Source organism: Ambystoma mexicanum, chromosome 8 (genome assembly GCF_040938575.1).
Source record: "Ambystoma mexicanum isolate Mex_15411 chromosome 8, UKY_AmexF1_1, whole genome shotgun sequence".
In the NCBI taxonomy this organism is placed as follows: Eukaryota; Metazoa; Chordata; class Amphibia; order Caudata; family Ambystomatidae; genus Ambystoma; species Ambystoma mexicanum.
Genome location: NC_090929.1, coordinates 1,632,969,651 through 1,632,990,998, shown reverse-complemented (window position 1 = coordinate 1,632,990,998; position 21,348 = coordinate 1,632,969,651). Strand labels below are relative to the sequence as shown.

Here is a 21,348-nt window from a genome sequence, read left to right as displayed (position 1 = left end):
TATAGGCATATGTATATATAAAAAATATATATATAAAAATAGAACACACGAAGAGGAAGCGTTCTATGGGTATGTTAAGACAGGCCATGCATGTCAAGAGGTGAGGCACAGGTGGTGCAGAGCATGTGATGGGAAGGTAACCAACCGACAGGATGGAAGAGGATACACACATCTTGTACCTAGATCAGCCTAAATCCTTACGCTGCCCCTTGATGAAGGCACGTGCCCAATGGATGGCAGTACCATGCAGACTGTGAAAGTGCTTTAGCATTTGATGGAAATCCTGGGCATATGTTGTGAGTAAATGGCACATGATGTCAATAACTGGCTTACCATGTGAGTTCCTGGACGTATAATGACAATCCCTGGCATGTGCTGTGAGAAGATGGCATATGATGTCAATGTTTGGCTCATGAGTGGAGTTCCACGGGGTATGATGGCATTAGCTGGCTGCATAGAAGCCAATTTCATTGTACAAAAGCTTGATGTCTGCCTCCTCGTGGCTTTCTAATCGTAATTCCCCCAATGGGGAAACCGGATGTTCTGCCAACCATACCCTACAAATGACAGGCATATGGAAACCATGAGTTTATTGCGGCTAAGCTTGCAAGTACATTTATTAGATTCTTCAACAGCAGATCACATAACCATTTATTCTGAATCATTGAAATTATGCTTCTGTGTATGACTCACATTGGTTTCAAACTACAAATTTCTATTGTATTTAAATTGATTTTACTTCATATATCGACCTATGTATTTAGATCGGGGGTGGTCAAGGACTTGAGCTGGATCGGTCCTACAATGATATCCACCTCTTCATTGGAGGATCTAGGTGACCTTTTCCGTCTCATTTGGCAGCCCCGACGGCAACGTGAGTTCACATCGCTCTTGCTGCAGACCACCACCGTGCACTGAAGGTAGAAGGTAGACTGAGTTTCCAGGAATCCGAAAGCCCGGAAAGAGAATCGAGCCTGATTAATGGATGGGGAAGAGAAGGATTGGAATGTAGAATCTCTGATGCACCTGTGGAAAATAAAGTAAAGGAGAGAGAGAAGATTACAGGGATCAGAACTGCTGTCACACTCAGACGTCAGTGACCTAGCTCGACACAAATGGTACAACTCCTTTAAGACAGTCTTTGTAATGATGTATGATATCCACCTCTCCTTTCTGACACCACTTTGGCACCACACAAACACATAAAAGTAATATATTATATAGCGCTGCATGCCAGGAATTCCAGTTTTAGAACACTTAGTAGTAAGAGTTACTTATTACTATCACTATTACACATTTTTGATATACTCAATTTAAGACCTTAGAAGGATGAGGGCATGAGTCAACTCAGAGAATACATGAGACAATTGTGGCACTATGTCAGCAGGGCATCATAGTACCTTTCCGAGTCCCTGTGTAACACTGCAATGTTTACTGTCAAAATACCAAAAGGGTAAAGTTGGAGGATGATACAGGACTTGCGTCCATTGAATAATATTGTAGAAGCTGAGCTCCCAGCAGTACGGAATCCCACCACGACCCTTTGCAATATACCTACTGAGGTCACACATTTCACTGTCATTGATTTGAAAAATGTGTTCTCCATTCCATTGCACCCTGATTCTCAAAACATCACTGCATTTGCCTATCATGGGCAAAGGTTCTAACACACCAGACTCCTTCAGGGGTACTGTGAGTCCCCAAGCATTTTCAGCAGAGTATTCCATATGGATTTGGGCAATATACACATACAGAGTGCTGTCATACAGTATGTAGATGATCTCCTGGTGAGCAGCAGAACGGAAGACCTATGTAGAGCAGATTCAGTGACAATGTTAACAACGCTCGCAGACAAAGGATACAAGGTGGACAAGGAAAACATTCAATAATGTCAGAAGGAGGTGGTGTATTTGCGACAGATTATATCATCTGCAGGGAAACGAGTTACCGCATATAGAGCAGTTGCAGTACAGAAGACAGCACCGACAACTACGGTTAAGGAAATGCAACTGTTTTGAGGGTTGTGTAACTATTGCAAGGCATGGATTTTTGACTATTCTAGCTACAAAATGCCTCTGCTGCAGGGACTGAAGGAAGCACAGAAAAGGCAAGAAACACTCACATGGACAGGAGAAATTATTACATGTTTTGGGAACTCAGAAATGCCATATGTAATGCACCAGTAGTAGCAAATCCTGATTACACAAAATAATTTCATTTGTTTTTACATTGTAATGGTGAGGTCATGATGGTAGTGTTGGCTTAGCAAACATCCATGGGACACAAACCCCTAGCATACTACAGTGGTATATTACATTCCGTGATGCAGGGTCAATTTCTTTGTGAACAGCCACTGGCCACTGCAGCCTTTGCCATTGAAAAATCCTCACCTCAAAGGTTGCTCAGTGACATTATATATAGAGCATACAGTGTTTGCAATTCTTGAGTGATCGAAATCCACTCTAACCACACAGAGGGCCTCTGCATACACAGTTATTTTGTCAAGCCCATAAATTCACATTGTGAGATGCCACACAGTGAACCTTGCCACGTTTATTGCAATACCTGTCCAGCAAGGAGAGGAAGTGCATGCTTGTGTTACAAGATGTGTTACAAGATGATTTAATACAAGCAAGGGAGGATGAACTTGAAGAAGGAGATGTCTTCTTTTCCACTTAGTTGAGGGTGATGATGATTGATCAGTCTGGCCAGAGACCTACAGGTGCAGCAGTGATGCACCTTGTAGACGGGGAATATGAGGTTGCAGTTCAAAAGAGGTTACGAACACACTATTCGGCACAGGCAGCACAACTGATTGCATTAACTAAAGCATTAGTGGCATCTCAAGTATGCTTAGTGACCATACACTCTGATTCCACATACGTGACCACCACTGTATATTCAGGGTTGTCTAGATGGAAATTTAGAGGATTTCGGAGGTCAGATGCCACGCTTGTGTAGCAAGTGGCCTTGTTGGAGAAATTAACGTATGCCTTGTGTGGCAGCAGGTAAATGCACCGCCCACACCTAAATTACAGACTCCATTTCACTTGGCAATGATGCAGCAGAAAGGCCGTCAAAGAAGCAGTGTATTTGCGGGAACCAGATGTCACTGCATATCCTGAGGTGGCAAATCAACATTTTCAGCTAGCAATACCATACACAGCAGTACCACTCATGCAAATAATTGAGCTACAAGGTCAGGCACCACAGGAAGAGAAAGACATGTGTGTTAAAAGGGGGTTCTCACTATCACTAACTGATTTGATATAGAGACAAAATGTTACAGTAAAGTAGTAGTGCCCCAGGAGTTGGTAATGATTGCTCTGGAAAAATTGCATTACCCAGCGCATTTTCTGAAACATCACATTACAGCTGACATTCAGGAGGACTGGTTTGTCCTCAACCTGCATGAATATGTTAACGAGTTTGTGGCAATTTGTACTACTTGCCATCTTTACAGCACATGACATACTCTCAGGACATTGCATGGCACATTGTCCTGTCCAATTAGACCCTTCAGTAACTCCACATTGATTATGTTGACATGTAAAACAGGTGCAGTAATTACCATTACATTATGGTTGTGGTTTGTCAATTTTCCGGGTTGGACTGAGGCTGGCCCTCACGCACAACCAGATGCTAAATCAGCAGCTACATTTCTAGTAGACAAGATTTTTCCTCAATGGGGGATATGTGCGGTCCTAAAGTCTGATAATGGAACTCATTTTCATAATGAGCTGCTCAAAGAAATTGCATCCCTGTTGGGGATATGACACAAACTGTGCTCGATTTACCACCCCCAGGCCAACGGCTTTATTGAAAAATTGAATGGTTTTGATGGGGTGGCTAGAAAGGGTCCGCATCAGGTGTTCATGTTGCGTGTGGCATATTGATGCTTGGGGGTTCCGGCAAACTGGGCATGATGTTGCAATTTCATTTGTGTCCAGTGTAGTTAATTATTGATGGGAGATGTTACAGTAGCATTGTTTAGAATTAATACATATCAGCTGTGCAAGCGCGCAGAAAGATAACATTTTAAACCCGTCAAATGTAACATGAACACGATTCACAAGCAGGGTGCTCCAAAGTATGTAGAAACTGGAAGACAGGGAGGTTTTTAAATGCGCCCTGCGATGAAGGGCCTGGTCCTGCAAACCCATGGTAAAGGAGAAATATTTATGAGACATGCACACTGAGGACCACACAAAGGGAGATTATATAAAACTGCATCTAGTGAGGGTTTGTGAATGTAGTCAGACTTTGGAGCTATCAGTTTGTGCAATGAATCTTAGTTAACTGGGAAGTTCTGGTTTTGCAGGCTTGGGGGTTGACAGGGGAAATAATAGGTAATCCAGTAGAAGGTCAGCCGTCAAACGGGACACAGGTTTATGGCTTAATAGTTATGCAGGGAACAAATTAATCTTTCCCATTGCATTGAAGTCATGCAGAGGGGTTTGTCCATTTGCTTGGCCCGGCAATAAAGACAGGGTGAGATGGTGCCCAAAGCCAAGGTGTCCGGTACTCAATTGTTTTCTCAGGGAGGAACTAAAGGCCATATGTGCTGGAGTGGAAGTCATATAAATTAGAATGTCTTAAGAGGAGTCAGTAATCCGGGGCAGATGAGATAGCAATAAATAGTTCAAAGAGAACTTGTTTACTCAGCTTTTCCTCATGTTGCTAAAGTGCCAGTGCGAACCATGTGCAATCACTAAAGTTTAAAGAGCATAGGCCAGTTTTTACTAGTAATGAATTATGTTTGTATGTGTATGTTTTATATCATGATGTCACGACCTACCACACACAAATCTCAAGAATGGGTCTAATATGAATATGAAATGGAGATAGTAGTAAAGATTGTCGATGACCAATAAATAATGAAAAAATGACGAAAGATTATTCTTTTTGTATGTCTTGTACAATCATGTGTGAAAATTAAGTATCTGGGAGTGTTTTAACTGTTGTAAAATTGTATGAAATGTATCAACTGAAGTGGTTTGTTGAGACTCAGGTCAGTTTGACTCCATAACATGATTTAACTGCCCCTCGGATGATTGTTCAATAAACTTTCTTTACGTATAAAACATGCACTCGTTCCTCAGGTGGTGGGATCGCATTGGGTTGAGGTAGTTAGGGGTCCTCCCGCAAAATTTTTTTACCGTTTAACCGCAAAACTGTCTAAAATGCATCCTATGTTAGGGAGAAATCGTTAGGGAGAATTCTCCAAAATGTGCTAATCCCCTTCACCTTAGAGACCCCCAGCAACTTTGCTGGATTTTGAGGACTTGACTTTTTTACCTGGAGAGAGTGTGAGCCTTTTGTTCCCAATCTCTCATGTATTTTGATGTGTTTTACCCTTGTGTTTTCTTTGGTTATGGAGTTTAACCAACTCCATAGGCATCATCTTGTTTATTTGTGTCACACAGCACTCTCAGTGCAGTGACACAGTGAAACCTTTCAGGCTTTCCTAGGGTTTAAATATCTTCTCTGGGATCAACTACTATTTCCCAGGACAGTGGAGTGAAATTGACGTAACTTAGTCTTTTAAATTCCTAGACCCAGCACACCCTATCTTACAATACAGTACTCCAGGGGTTACTTAGTATCCCCTGTGTCTAGATACTCATGTAGCAGTCAAATGCTACCTTTTCCTCTCAGATTGGCTAGTGTCAGTGGTTTTAAATGAAAAAAACATGATTTTTCCCACCTGCAAACTTTCAGTAGCCCCAGTAACGTTAAATCGTGGGAGCCATGTTTTTCAAGATGGCGTCTGAGCCTCCTTTGTTAAAATAGGTCCCGGTCTTCTTATTTCACCATTTCTTTTTTGAAAGGTCCTTCTCAAGTATTTCTCTGTGCGCCAAACTAGGTTTGGTCCCTTTGTTCATTCGCCTTTGGCGGCCTTCAGGAGTGAAGACCGCCCCTGGCTACCCGAGTGTCTGGGGTGGGCAGGAAGTGAGGGAGGTGCCTGAAACTCCCTGTGCTTAGTCTCCTAGGAGACCCAAATGCACTCTGTGGTGATTGGCTGGCTGACTGTTCGGCAAGGACAGCCACCCTACTGGGTGAATGACAGCTAGGCTGGAATGAATGGGAGAAAACTGAATAAAAGGCGAGTCTCTTGGCTTGGATGGCAGAGTCGACCACTGGAACGAAGGAACCAAATAAGAGCTTGAAGAGGACAGCTGATGAAACTCCTGGACCATTGACTTGCCCGGTGAAGCCCTGCTGCAGGTCCGAATCGCCAAGTTCACATCGACAGAGAAGCCCCTTCAAAGACGACTTCTCCCTTTGAGTTGGTGGGACCAATCAACTCGGCAGTAAGCCACCGAACACCTTATCTCGGAGCTGGTTGAATTTCCTCAGAGTGCTGCAGGAAACCGTAGAACCAGGGAGAGGGATACCAGTTTGTGTGCTTTACTCACAACCACCGAAATTGAAGTTGGCCAAGTGCTAGCTGCTGATCTTCCCAGTGCAGTGCAGGAGTCCCCCGATGTCCTCCCTCTTGTCCCCTTGACTGAGGCCCAGGAACAGTGAGATCTGCAGGAACAGAAGTCATCAGCTGCCTCTTTTTCTTCATTGTAAGGTACTGTGAAACAAAACTGAGAGTACTTAGCTCTCGCAGTGAAAGCGCTTGAAACTTTTGCAACTTGCAGGCCTAATCAGCTTGTGACCCAAAATATGATTCTTCTTTTTACAAACTACTTCTGAGAACCTTTGCAGAGACTTTACCGTTTACTTACCAGAACCACTTTATCCAATCCAAGACTTTAGCCATTGACTTTGGCCTAACCTATTGAATTGAATTGACTCTTCTGGTGAACTCAAAGTGTTTGTACTGTCTAAGAATAATTGTAGCCTTTTATGTTCTGATAACCCTTCCCGTTTTACTTACCTTTTCCTAAGAGTGTACAGTACTGAAGTATATTTGTGTATGATTATTTGATTGATCCTTCTAGTGAATGTTTTATAAATGACTGTTAAACAAATGAACACATGTTTAACCAGGAAACCTTGAGTGTTAGAGTTTATTTGAACACCTGTAATTGTAGACCTCTGTGTAACATCCTTACAGCTCACATTCCCCTCTTGAGATAAACATGTCTGTTCAGCATGCTACCAAAACTGCGTAGTACAGACTTATACCAAAGGTTGGTTTGCTTACACCTGTAGTCATAGTTGTGTGTAGTGTTCCCAAAAGGTACTGGATACAAACTCTGCCTAACAATGGTGGCAAGCGGTGAGGATAAATTGTAGAGTTGTTACATTGAGAGCTGTGCTTTATCTTTGTTCAAATAGTAACCTTCACAAGGCTAAGCACCACTAGAAAAGCAATTATAACATGCCTGATATGGATAACTTCAGACAGGAAGCCCTGATCATGCTAACAGTAGAGCAAATGAAAGAAATGTGTAAGGTCAGGAATTTCCCTGTTAAAGGAAAGAAAAATGAATTGATTGAAAGATGTTCGAATAATCAAAACATAAATAGTAGGCCTGTCAAACCTGATATCTCAGAAAATGTGGGAAATGATGATGAGGATGATAATGAGTCAGAGTCTAACTCTAATGTTATTGAGGAGTCAGAAGAGTTAGAGGAGTCTCAGGATGTGAGCCCCTCTTTAACAAAACAAGCTCTCTTAGGCCTCAACCTTTAGCCACATGGACCCTACCAGGTTTAGTACTGAGTCCAGAATGTGTCTCTCTTGAAAAAATTAGACTTGAGTTCAAAAGGCTACAAATTCAAACCGAAATCAAACTAAGGGAAATGGAAATGCAACATGCTCTTGAAATGAAGAAAATGTCTCTTGAAAATGTTTCTATCCCAGAGTCTTCTAGGTCTTCGAGTCTTAGGAGACCTTGCATGCCCAAGGGAGCTGTGAGTATGTTTGAGGTGAAGGTTGATCATTTGGATTGGTTGGCTGCTTTTGAATATAACTATGGGATTCAGGGTTTCACAGGGAATCAATTGATTCCTTGGCTTTTGTCTAGGCTCCCCCAGGTTTCAACTGATGCTGTATTGGAGGGGGGGGGGGAACTTGAAAGATTGGAGCATGACAATGTGAAGCTAGCATTGATAGCTAGATTTGGGAAAATGCCTTCCCAGTACCTTAAGAGGTTTAGAACCCTCAAAAAGACTAATGATATTCCTTGGGCTACCTGGATGTGTGCATGTTTGAAATACATAGATGGATGGGTTAAGGGTTACAGAGTTAACACTTTTAAAGGAATGCGAAATCTGAATCTATTTTTGATGCCTGCTCTCCTGAGCTGAGACACTTGGCTGGCTCTAAAGAGATTGATCCCAAGAAGCTAGCAAAAACTGCTGACTTGAGGGTTGGCAACAGGGCTACTCACAAGTCTTCTTGGGTAACTCAGAAAAAGGATGAGGGGAAGCAGCAAAAGAAAGATGACAAAGAGAATTCTCAAATCTCCAGTCCAAAAGAGGGCCCCAAACAGAAACAGGGTAAGCCACAAGGGAAACCAAATCAGTCTAGCGATACCTCTGGTGTCAGACCAGAGGAAGGTCAGCAGAATCCCCCATTTGTCAAAACATTTGGAAAATGTTATGTTTGTGGGTCAACTGTCCATGTGAAAGGGGATCCCAGATGCAAGGGTAAACATTCAGGGATCCACACTGCCTCCTTAGCCTTCACCCCAGAGGATGACGTACATATGGCAAGTGGAAACGTTCAACTATTGGCTGAAGACCCCATTGGAGGCTCTGCCAGTGTTTCTTTAGTGACCCTGGGTCTGTGGGAACAGCAGAAATTAGAGGTCTATAATTCTATTCCAGATAACATAAAATAATACTACAAGGACAGTGTACTTGTAAATGGTCAGGAGACCCCTGCCATTAGAGACACTGGGGCCAGCATTACAGTGGTGGATGAAACCTTTTTCAAACCTGAGGATGCTGCTAAGGCACCCAAAGGCCTCACTAAGCTTGCTAGATGACCTGTCCAAGTGCTTCCAAGACTATCAGCTCTTATCCAGTGCAACAACATGACTGTCAGAATACCTGTTAGTGTACATAATGAGGTACCTGGGAGAGTCCTGCTGGGGAATGACTTAAAAACTCTTGGAGTTGTATCAAGCACCCCCAGGCCTCCCAGTAAAAGGAAACAGGAGCAGACAAAAAAGGCCAGAGAGCTCACCCTAAATGACTCTCAAGAGGTTGTTACAGGAGAACCTATAACACCCAGTTCACAGGAAATGCCAACTTCTATTTCCAAAAAGAAGGAGACAAAGGGGAGACCCAGGGTCTCAGGGAAAAAGAAAGATAGCCCTCCTGTGTATCAAACCAGGACATCCCAGAGACGATTATCCAAAGTCACACCTGTGACTACTCCACCAACTGAAGCTGAGTGTGAGAAACAACCAGGAGAGGTTGAATCGTCTGCTGACGATTCAGAGCTGGAAGAAGACCTTCCCCCTGTTGGAGATCTGGATCCTAAAGACCATCCTGAGCTGCAGTCTTTACCGGCAGAAGGTGGCCCCTAAAGGGCAAACTTCAATAGAGGTTAAAGAGAGTGTCCTACTCTTGAAGGACTTCTCTAACAGGCAGCTTCCCAGCTGGACGGGCAAGAACCAGGGAAGAACAGGTTGTACTGGGAGGATGGCTTCTTCTACAGTGAACCTAATGAGTATATCCCAGGGGACTACAGAAGACTTGTAGTGCCTCAGGAGACGAGACACCAGTTCCTACAGTTAGCCCATGAGATTCCTTTGGCTGGTCACTTAAGCTTTAAGAAGAACAAGGAAAGGACTCCTCTGTATTTCTACTGGCCTAGGTTGCGGTCTGATGTAGATAAATTCTGTAGGAGCTGTCAAACTTATCAGACATCTGGCAAGAGTGGAGCCAAGAATGTGGCACCTTTGGTCCTCTCCCAGTGGTGGGAGCGCCTTTTGAGAGTGTAGGAACCAACATTGTTGGTCCCTTAGATCCTCCAACTTCTTCAGGCAACCGATTTATATTGGCTGTAGTAGACCATGCTACTAGATATCCTGAAGCTATACCTATGAGGACTTTTACTGCTCAGATAGTTGGTAAGGCCCTACTTGTATTTTTACCAGGGTAGGTTTTCCTAAGGAAGTCATCTTTGACAGGGGATCCAACTTTATGTCCCACTACATGCAGGTCATGTGGCCAAACTGTGGAGTGACTTACAAGTTCTCAACTGCCTACCATCCCCAGACACATGGATTGGTAGAGAGGTTTAATAGAACTATGAAGAGCATGATAGGTGCTTTAGAGGAAGCCCTTAGAAGAAAGTGAGACCTTCTACTGCCATGCCTTCTCCTTGCTTATAGAGAGGTCCCCCAGGAGGGTGTTGGATCTAGTACCTTTGAGCTCCTCTATGGTCATCCAGTTAGAGGCCCCTTGGACCTAATTAAGGAGAGGTTGGAGAGTGTTCCTTCCACCAAGCCAGTGAGAGTCACTGACTATGTGTTAGGTCTCGGAGGAGAATGACACACATGATGACAGAAGCTTCTGATAACTTGAAAGCAGGTCAGGCTCTGGTGAAGCATTGGCATGACCAGAAGGCCAATATGGTTGAGTTTACTCAAGACCAGCAAGTTCTAGTTATGGTACCTACAAGGCAGAGGGCCTTACAGGACAAATGGATTAGACCCTTCAAGGTTGTGGGAAAACTTGGAGAGGTCACTTATTTGGTAGACTTAGGCAATCCTAAGGAGGCCCCCAGGGCTTTCACACTAACCGTCTAAAAGCCTATGTCTCTAGACCAGAACTGGGAGCTTTGCTTCTAGCCTCTGCTCAGGAGGAGGAGGAGAGTGAACCTCTACCCGACCTCTTCAGGGGATAACCTTTAGATGGAAAGACAGAAGGAGTTACTCTCTCTTCTAATCTGACACTGGAACAACAGGAGGAGTGAAAATCTCTGTTAAATTAGTTTTCCCCCCTGTTTTCACTATCACCAGGCTTGACCCCTTGGGGCCATCATGATATTCGTACTGGTGACTGCTTACCTGTTAAAAGCAGAGGTTACAGGATGCCAGACTATGTAAGAACCCACATAAAAGAAGAGGTCAACAAGATGATTGACCTCAGGGTAATAGAGCCATCTACAAGTTCATAGTCTAGTCAAGTTGTACTAGTGTCAAAGGCAGGATCCAAGGAGTTGAGATTCTGTGTGGTCTATTGAGCCCTAAATGCAGTAACAAAGACTGATGCCCATCCTTTACCTAGGACAGATGAGCTGATGGACAAACTTGGTTCAGCAAGTACCTCAGTATATTTGTCCTAATATCAGGCTATTGGCAAATAGCTCTGACAGACCATGCCAAGGATAAAACTGCATTTTCGACCCTAGCAATCCTCTACCAGTTTAAGTTTATGCCCTTTGGATTAAAAAAATGCACCTGCTATATTTCAGAGGATGGTGAATTAAGTTCTGAATGGGATGAAGGACCTCTGCATGGCATACTTGGATGACATTGCAGTGTTCAGCCCTACTTGGAAAGAACATGTTGACCACTTATGATATGTATTTCAGGCTCTTGAGCAGGCCCATCTGACCACAAAGACAAGTAAATGTCAAATTGGCCTGAGCAAAGTGGTCTACTTTGGACATGAGGTAGGAGGAGGTGAAATAAGGCCATTGCCTAGCAAAGTACAAGCTGTACAAGAATGGGCCACCCCTACTACTCAAACCCAAGTGAGGGCCTTCCTAGGTCTCACTGGTTATTATAGGAACTTCATAGAGAACTATGGGACCATAGCTTCTCCCTTAAATGTGATCTCCTCACCCAAATTCCCCAAAAAGGTCAGGTGGAATGAGGAGTGCACTAAGGCATTTGAAGGACTTAAGAAAACCCTTTTTCAAGCTCCAGTCTTAAGAGCTCCTGACTACAGCCAAACCTTCACTGTGCAGACAGATGCTTCAAATATAAGTATAGGTGCAGTTCTGAGTCAGCTGGATGAGAAAGGTAGGGAACACCCAATCTGCTTCATCAGCAGGAAGCTGAAGGAACCTGAGACAAGGTGGGCAACCATAGAACGTGAGTGTTTTGCCATTGTGTGGTCTCTGAAGACTTTTAGACCATACTTGTATGGATCTACTTTTGTGATTCAGACAGACCACCAACCCTTGAGATGGGTAATGCAGATGAAGGGGGAAAATCCTAAATTGTTAGGATGGTCAATCAGCCTACAGGGGTTTGATTTTACCATTGAAAACAGGTCAGGGAGTAATCACCAAAATGTTGATGGTCTCTTCAGAATGTATGACCGAATGGAGTAAGGAGTTTCATTCAGGGGTGGATTAAATCCTCCTGTCCCTTAGTCTGGGGGGACGAGTGTTGGGGAGAATTCTCAAAGGTGTGCTAACTCCCTTCATCTTAGAGACCCCCAGCAACTTTGCTGGATTTTGAGGACTTGATGTTTTTACCTCGAGTGAGTGTGAGCCTTTTTTCACACTCTCTTGTGTATTTTGATGTGTTTTACCCTTTTGTTTTCTTTGGTTATGGAGTCTAACCAACCACATAGGCATTATCTTGTTTATGTTTGTCAAACAGCACCCTCAGTGCATTGACACAGGGAAACCTTTCAGGCTTTCCCAAGGTTTAAATACCTTCTCTGGGATCAACTACTGTTTCCCAGGACAGTGGAGTGAAATTGACTTCTCTTAGGGCCTCATTACAAATCAGGCGTTCCGGAAATAACGGTGGCGGTAAACCCGCCGCCGCCGTTGTTTCCGGACAGCCTGATCCCGACTCCTGCAGGCGGGAGGTGATGTTCCTGCCAGGTTTGACCTAGCGGGTTTAACACCGCCCGCCTGCAGGCGGACGAGGAAACACCGGCAGCATTACGAGATGCTGCCAGTGTTTCCATAATCCCCATTCCCATTGAGTCCCATGGGACTCAATGGGAATGGGGATTAACACCATTCCGCCTCTGTGATTCCCAGAAAACCGGGGTTGTAATGCCCCGGTAATTCCGGGAATCACGGAGGCGGAATGGTAATACGAGTCCAGCGGTAACCAGGCGGTTTTACCGCCTCGGTTACCGCCGGACCCGTAATGAGGCCCTTAGTCTTTTAAATTCCTAGACCCAAGACTCCCTATTTTACAATAGAGTGCTGGAGGGGTTACTTAGTATCCCCTGTGTCTGTGTCTAGATACTCATGTAGCAGTCAAATACTACCATTTCCTCTCAGAATGGCTGGTGGCAGTGGTTTTACAACAAACTACCATGATTTTTCCCAACCACAATCTTTCAGTAGCTTCGGTAATGTTAAATCGCGGGAGCCATGTTTTTCAAGATGGCATCTGAGCCTCCTTTGTTAAAACAGGTCCCGGTCTTCTTTGTTCGCCATTTCTTTTTAGAAAGGTCCTTCTCAAGTATTTCTCTGCGCCAAACCAGGTTTGGTCCCTTTGTTCAGGAGTGAAGACCGCCCCTGGCGCCCGAGTGTTTGGGGTGGGCAGGAAGTGAGGGAGGTGCCTGAAACTCCCTGTGCCTAGTCTCCTAGGAGACGCAAATGCACTCTGTGGTGATTGGCTGGCTGACTGTCCGGCAAGGACAGCCACCCTGCTGGGTGAGTGACAGCTAGGCTGGAATAAATGGGAAAAAACTGAATAAAAGGCGGGTCTATTGGCTTGGAATGCAGAGTCGACCACTGGAACGAAGGAACCAAAGACGAGCTTGAAGAGGACGGCTGCTGCAACTCCTCGACCGTTGATTTGCCCAGTGAAGCCCTGCTGCAGAACCAAATCGCCAAGTTCACATCGACAGTGAAGCCCCTTCAAGGACGACTTCTCCCTTTGAGTTGGTGGGACCAATCAACTCGACAGTAAGCCAGCTGGACACCTTATCTCGGAGCTGGTTGAATTTCTGCTGTAGGAAACCGTAGAACCAGGGAGAAGGACACCAGTTTGTGTGCTTTACTCACAACCACCGAAATTGAAGTTTGTCAAGTGCTAGCTGCTGATCTTCCCAGTGCAGTGCAGGAGTCCCCTGACATCCTCCCTCTTGTCCCCATGACTGAGGCACAGAAACAGTGAGATCTGCAGGAACTGCCAGGAACAGAAGTCATCAGCTGCCTCTTTTTCTTCGTTGTAGTACTGTGAAACAAGACTGAGAGTACTTACCTCTCGCGGTGAAAGTGCTTGAAACTTTTGCACCTTGCAGGCCTAATTAGCTTGTGACCCAACATATGATTCTTCTTTTTGCAAACTACTTCTGAGAACTTTTGCAGAGACTTTACCGTTTACTTACCATAACCACTTTATCCTATCCAAGCCCATTGACTTTGGCCTAACCTATTGAATTGAATTGACTCTTCTGGTGAACTCAAAGAACGTGTTTGCACTGTCTAATAATGATTGTAGTCTTTTATGTTCTGATAACCCTTCCCGTTTTACTTACCTTTTCCTAAGAGTGTACAGTACTGAAGTACATTTGTGTATGATTATTTGATTGCCTCCTTCTAGTGAATGTTTTATATCTGACTGTTAAATAAATTAATAAGTGTTTAACCAAGAAACCTTGAGTGTAAGAGTTTATTTCAACACCTGTGATTGTAGATCTCTGTGTAACATCCTTACAGCTCACATTCCCCTCTTCAAATAAGCCTGGCTGTTCAGCCCTGCTACCAAAACTGTGTAGTACAGACTTATACCAAAGGTTGGTTTGCTTACACCTGCAGTCATAGTTGTGTGTAGTGTTCCCAATGTGTACTGCATACAAAGTCTGCCTAACAGAAATAGGCTGCATTGTCTCCCTCTAACTTTGTTTAGCTTGAGAACATAGCCAAGCAGGCATCACCACTTGTCCCAGCACAAGATAGTGACAGAGAGAGGAATGCATACACCTCTCACACCTAAATGCACAGCACCCAATGCTCACAGGGCAGCAGAAGCATTGGGTTTTTTTCAGGGGTATTTGAGGGAGCTAACCAAAAGTATTAAGATCTTGTCTCGACAGATTGCTCCTAGAAGAGAAGCCGCAGCTGAGACGTCGTCAGTAGATCCATTGAACTTACCACCACCCCAACTGTATCCTGGGGACCACATTTTCGTGCAGGAACAAACAGCGTTTTCAAGGTCCTTATACAGTGTTTTTTTGCCACACCCATTCTCGGTTCGAGTGAAGGAGTTGTGGTACCGACTTCACTTGTCTGATGTTCAGAAAGAACTCAGTACCACTCCACCTTCTCGCGAGAATGAAGCAGTTACTGAGTAATATTATAGTATACTTTGCAGCACGTCTTCTTACGATGTTACACTTGATTAATAATTATACTGCGAGAAAAGTTGGATTTTTCAAAATGTTTCTCTGGTTTTTCGACTCCTCTGCAGGTTCAACACTACAAGCATCGTGTAATATATATGTTATGTGTATATGCTGTCTTTTTGGAGTTCCTGTATTTTTTCTTTGAGGGCGTTTTATATGGTTGGGACATATAAAGGGGGTGGTATGGGAATGGCGCAGGTATACATTTTGGGATGACATGAACCAGGAGGGAAATTGAGGCATATGTATCATATAATCAGAATAAAGGTGTGATCCTGGACACTATGGCAGAGGTGCACCACGACGAGATGGACACATGCGCGAGGTGGGGAGGGCGAGGTCAAATTACAGCTGCTATGTATGCTCTTTGATACCAAACACAACGGGTGCACCCTAGTTGTTTATACATCAAGAAATGCCTCCTCTTATAGCCCAATGTTTATTACACCTATACACCTAGCCATGTGCAGAGTATGAAGTCTTTTCCAAGGTCAAATGGTCCAAGCAGTAATAATGGGCAGAGATGATGAAGAGTGTTCCAAGAAAAAAGAAGAAGCCCGTTGTAAAATAAGACCATTGCTGAACATGGAAGGAGTGTTTCTTTCCAATGATAGATGGGTGGGTAGCAGGAGTAGTGAGCTGTGCAGCAGGGGGTTAACTGGGGTTCTCGGAGGATGTAGTGGCACACGTCAGTCAGAACTGTAGCAGGACATGGGGAACGTGCCAAAACTTACATGGATCGAGTTAAGTGAGGAATCAGCAAAAGTGCAAATGCCAGTGGATTATTTCTTTTCCTTTGGAGTAAAATGTACTATACCTGTAAGAAGGAACATTAGGTGCGATAAGACGCTTTTTATTCCTAACCTGACCGAAGGCACAGCGAAGTTAATGGATGTCTACTAAGTGTGTGGACAATACGTGTACCTACACCTCCTGCCATCATGGAGGGGCGTCTGTTCACTGACCACCTTGCACTCAGTGGTTCTGTTAGTTCCTGACGTCCATCTGATGGTCATAAGTGTGCCGTCCCTAGAACCAACTAAGCCCCATCTAACAAACGCTCCCACCGCTCGCCAAGGCTTTGTCATCAGAAAAGATCCAATTACTTGTTCGAAGACTCATCTGATAAATTGAAGGCAATCCCTGACCAGTTCCCATTGTTTGCCAAGATGGAAACCTTTCTCACCTCCCTCCTGTTGGCAGGTATCCAGTGTGCAAGAAAATTGTCTTGTCTTGTCTTGTTGAATGTACATCTCCCTAAATGATGAAGTTAACGGGTCCTTGACACATGGATAGGGGCCCTTCATAACTTGAGGATTGCCATGGAGAAAGAATCAGGAATAAATGCTGATGACGGGTTCCATTTAATGTTCCTGTGGGCCGCATTGTGGTTGGAAATAGCCGTTATTGGTTCCTATTGTGGTTTTTCTGATCATGATTTTTTGCTTGTACCAGATGAACCTGAGATGTTGTACAAAGACTGTGCAAAAAAGTGACAACGGGCAGAGCTCCTCCTCTCACAAAACACAAGTGCATCCAAACTGATAGATGGGATAGTGTTATAAAACCAAGAATGGTTAGACTAGAGCAGGATTCTGGCCCCCCAGTACCTTGACCTCAACTCAAAAAGACCCAGAGAACTATGTAGAGCACTGGGTTGACTTAGAAGGTGATGGGGAGGGGTTTGCTTTATGACATGCACTCTGGAAGAATATGCTCAATGGGGGGGGGTGATTATGTTATGTGTGTAGGGTGTAGGTACACAAAGATGATGACTATAGAAGAAAGGAAGCAGCAGGGTTAGTTAATGGAGTATTAACTAAAGGGGGGATGTTGGGATATACGTACAGCATCCCAGCCAGGCAAAAAAGGTTCAGGCTGACAAAGACCTATAAGCATGTACCACAGTGTGAACATATTAGTTACCCACATATAGCAACACAGCAGAAGAAATAAATATATGAATGTTGCGGCTGCAGAGGTTATAGATAGGGCACAGTTACAGGCCCTGTGTTCAGTAGTTTTATGCAAAGTTATGTTTTACAGTGAGGAGTGAGAAAAGAACATTAGTAGGCGGACAATGGAGTCACAAAGGTATTGTGGTAAGAGCGAAGTCAGTGTGTTAATATGGCAGGTGTGCCACCATATTGAATATTAAGGCCGAGTACACAACAAACAGAATGTAGGCCCTGATGTGGAGCTGCAGCTCCATTTAGCTAAGTCCCAAAACAAATCCCTTTTCCATCCCCAGAAGAGAAGTCGAAATCAGAGGCACCCGCGGTGCACAGATCAACGCTAATTGTATCCAGCTGCAACAACTGAATGTGGTGGGAACGGAATGTTAGCTGTGGGGAGGTCAGTTAGGGATGCACCCCATGAAGGGCAAATTCATTAGAATAGGACATGAGATTTTGTGATGCCATTAGGCCAAGCAAAGATTTATAGCATTACCGCCCTCACCCAGGGAGTGGTCATCCCATTGAATTACAAGTAGATGCACAACCAAAAGCAAATAAATCCCTGAAATACAGATTTAAGAGGTGTGTCCTGGTCATATCATTAGTGGGCACCTGGAGTTCGAAGGAGATATCTTGGGGGGGGCATGTCTTGAACATTCCGTGATTTATGGATTTGGGATTGGAAAAGCAGAGGTGATGCTAATATATTTAGTGCAAGGTCGGGGTGCAGCTTGTGTATGCTGCAGCGTCTGGTAGAAAGATAAGGCCAATTGTCTTATCAAAGTAGAGTTGGCCTCAACAGTTTTACTTTGAATGAGTCTGGATTGGAGGGGTGCACATCACGTGACAGTAACAATTTATTATTGTATCAATATACTTATTAGCCAATCCTGTACCTGGATTCAATAGTGACGATGTAGTGGGTCACATGAATAGGGGAAATGGTTTAGATAAGGTGTGGCCTATCAGTCCATGGACTATAGGTAGGTATTAGTATGTTCTATAGGTGGTAGCCAATGAGGGAGGTGTGATAACAGTGTAACCTATGTATGCTGATTTGCGGTTTTCGCTATATAACCTGTAACATCTTGGGGCAAAACAAGCCCTGTGTCAGTTAATTTCTACTGGAACATCCGAGATCTTTTTGTATGTAATAAACCTTGTTTTCCCTTGCAAAGCGGTGCAGTGATCATTTCATTTCTTGTATTATATTTATTGCACATGTTTTGGGTTACTTTTCCCTTTACAAATGCAGTGCCTTCAAGGTCGCTCTCATGTTGTCGATACATTTTACTATCATAATACGACTAGGACATAGATGTGTGCATGTTTTTTGTTCAACTCAAATGTGGTGTTAGGCAGAATCACATGCAGTATCCTTTGGAAACACTACACACAATTAAGCCTACACGTGTCAGTACAATTTCACCTTTGGTGCAAGCCTGTACTACACAGTATTGTGGTAGCAGTGGCTGAGCAGCCAGACTTATCTCAAGAGTAAAGTGAGCAGTACACAAAGGACCAGCAATCACAGTGGTTCAAACAAACACTTACTCAAGGTTTCTTGGTAAAAGAATATACATTTATTTACACAGTCAGTTAGAAAACATTCCACTAGTAAGAGCAGCTCAATATCACAAACTAATATACTACAATACACAACCAATCAGTTTCTGAACAAGTTCAGCTCCCTGAAGTGGGAGCACAATTGCACTTCAGTTACTTTAAAAAGGGGTAAAAAGACAAGGTTAAAAGAATTAAAAGCACAAATACTTTCTTTTTTTTTTTTTTGAAAAACTACAGTTTGAATTTACAAACTTTTGTTTCACATCAGCCGAATCAACTTTCAGGCCAGAACCAACAGATCAAATCAGAATCAAAAGTTTGACATCAAATATCTGTTTCCAAAATCATATCAAAATAGTTCACAGTTGCACAAACAAGTTGTGTACTGTGACCAGAGATGATCCTGGCCCACCACGTCTCCATGTCATCATCCAGAGGTGCAAATTGACCAAGATGCAACGATCGCTGGGTAGTTGTTCGCTGACATTCAACTAATAGATGTTTGGTGGTTTCTATCGAAGATTCACAAAAACGACACAGATTATCTTTTAAGGATGGATCCCTTCTTTGCCATAGAACTTCCTTGGTTTTTAGGATGTTAGCTCGCAACCGTAAGAATTGAGCTCTATGATAACGGGATGGGCAATGTAAAAGGTAGCGAGCTGGTTCGTTAAGTTTCCGACAGTCATGATCCATCACTTTTGTTGACTTCAGCTTTTTTCTTTCGTCATTATTGATTCTCCATGCCCAATGATCACATTTCTTTTTTGCGTGTTGTGGACGAAGTAGGAGTTCTTCATTGCTGATATTTGCTGCAGATAGATACGCCACTAGTTTGCAAAACCAAATATTAAGAAGATCGAACTTTTTTGGCATCTGGTTGAAGGCAAACAACTTGAATGCGGGTGCCGGCGTCTCCAAGCACATTTTACGGAGCGTTGCTATTGAGTTCCATACCATTTTCATGTGCAGAGAGTTGGTGGCTAGTTCATATCTCACAATAGCAATAGGAGTGGACTGTGGGAGCTTCAAAACCTTCCGCCAAAAGTGACCTTCTAAAACATGCCAGGTTTGCTCACTTATGTTCCAACCTGTAATAGCCCCGAAGATCATTACTGGCACTACTTTTTGCTGGTAGAATTTAATAACAGGTTCCAGAGAAAATTTGCCGTAGTTCCTGTTGCTTTTTACAGCTTGTAGTGTTAGTTTCTTCATTTTAGAAGTTAGTTCTGTCACCCATTGCTGTTCTCTGATGGAGTTGTTAAATTGTATACCCAAGTATCTTATTGAGTCAACAGATGAAATAATTGCTTCTGTAATTTTCCACCTAAAGGATTTATCCTTTTTTCCTTTGACATTTCCAATTGAAACAATCTTTGTTTTTGTGGTGTTTATGGTTAGTTTGTTTAGATCCATATATTTTTGCAAACCTGTTAGTAGCCTCTGCAGCCCAATTTGCGTTTGTTCCATCAGTACCAAATCGTCTGCATATACGATACATTTGATTGCGTTTTTGATTTATTTTGTGCGAGAAGCATGGAATTTGCATGAGAAAGGTTGGTAGGTCTGCCAGGAACAACTTAAATAGCTCTGCGGCTAAAGGGCATCCTTGCTTGACACCTTTTTGGGTCATGATGGAATTGGTAAGCAGCCCGTTGTTATTCAGCCTCACTTTGATTGAGGTATGGGCATGTAACGCCATTATTGGTTCCAAGATAGATGCAGGACAACACCATTTCCGTAGTTTTGCCCACAACAGGTTGCGATTTACACCATCGAAAGCTTGTTTCAAATCGATGAAGGCAAGATGTAATTTGTCATTTGATTTCATGGTTTCCAATTTTAAGATTGTTAGGATGAGTAAATTAACATCAACCCCAACACCTTTTGTGAACCCGGTTTGCCATATATCATTTATTTGCAAGGTTTCCGCCCATTTGGCAAGTTTGCGGCGCAGATTTGAGCCAAATATTTTACCGATCGTATCTAGCAGGGCAATTGGGCGATAGTTGTTTGGGTCATCCCAACTGCCCCGCTTATGAATTGGAACGATAATCGCAGTCTTCCAGGAATCAGGCAATTTTTTTGCCAAGCTGATTTTGATGAAAAGATTTCCAATGAAAGCTGCCCACTCATTTGGCTATCGTTTTAAGTCGATATTTGAAATCAAATCTGGCCCAATACAATACTTTCAGGTAGGGCAATTAGGTTCAGTTCACTACAACCAGCAATTTAATTCAATAGGCCTGGGTCCAAGTCAATGGTTCAGAGTCTTGGATAGGATAGCACAGTTCAGGTAGTAAACGGTTAAGTCTTTGCCAGGGTTTTTTGAAGTAGTTGGTTGGACGAAAAGTTATATCTTGGTTTAGGGAAGGACAAGCCTTCAAAGTTGGGAAAGTTTCACAAACTTTCACCGCGGCAAGAAGGATTCCGCGACTGCACTTGCACAGTACCTTTTTAAATGAAGAGGAGCTGTAGCTGAGGCAGGTGTTCCTGGCTGTTCCTGTAGATCTCGCTGTTCCTGAGCTTCAGTTGTGGGTACAAGAAGGAGGACATTGGGAGGCTCCTGCACTGC

The 21,348-nt window shown here is 43.5% G+C and overlaps 1 protein-coding gene across 1 annotated transcript in view; it reads right to left on the bottom strand.

Moving 5' to 3' along the window:
- Nucleotides 1-594: 594 nt before the first annotated feature.
- The window catches only part of LOC138473430 (deleted in malignant brain tumors 1 protein-like), a 650,575-nt gene continuing 629,821 nt past the window's right edge, over nt 595-21,348 (bottom strand). The window contains exon 10 of the mRNA XM_069612089.1: nt 595-1,026. Within this exon, the coding sequence (XP_069468190.1) occupies nt 753-1,026 (274 nt within the window). The 3' untranslated portion in view covers nt 595-752. The remainder of the gene's footprint in view (nt 1,027-21,348) is intronic.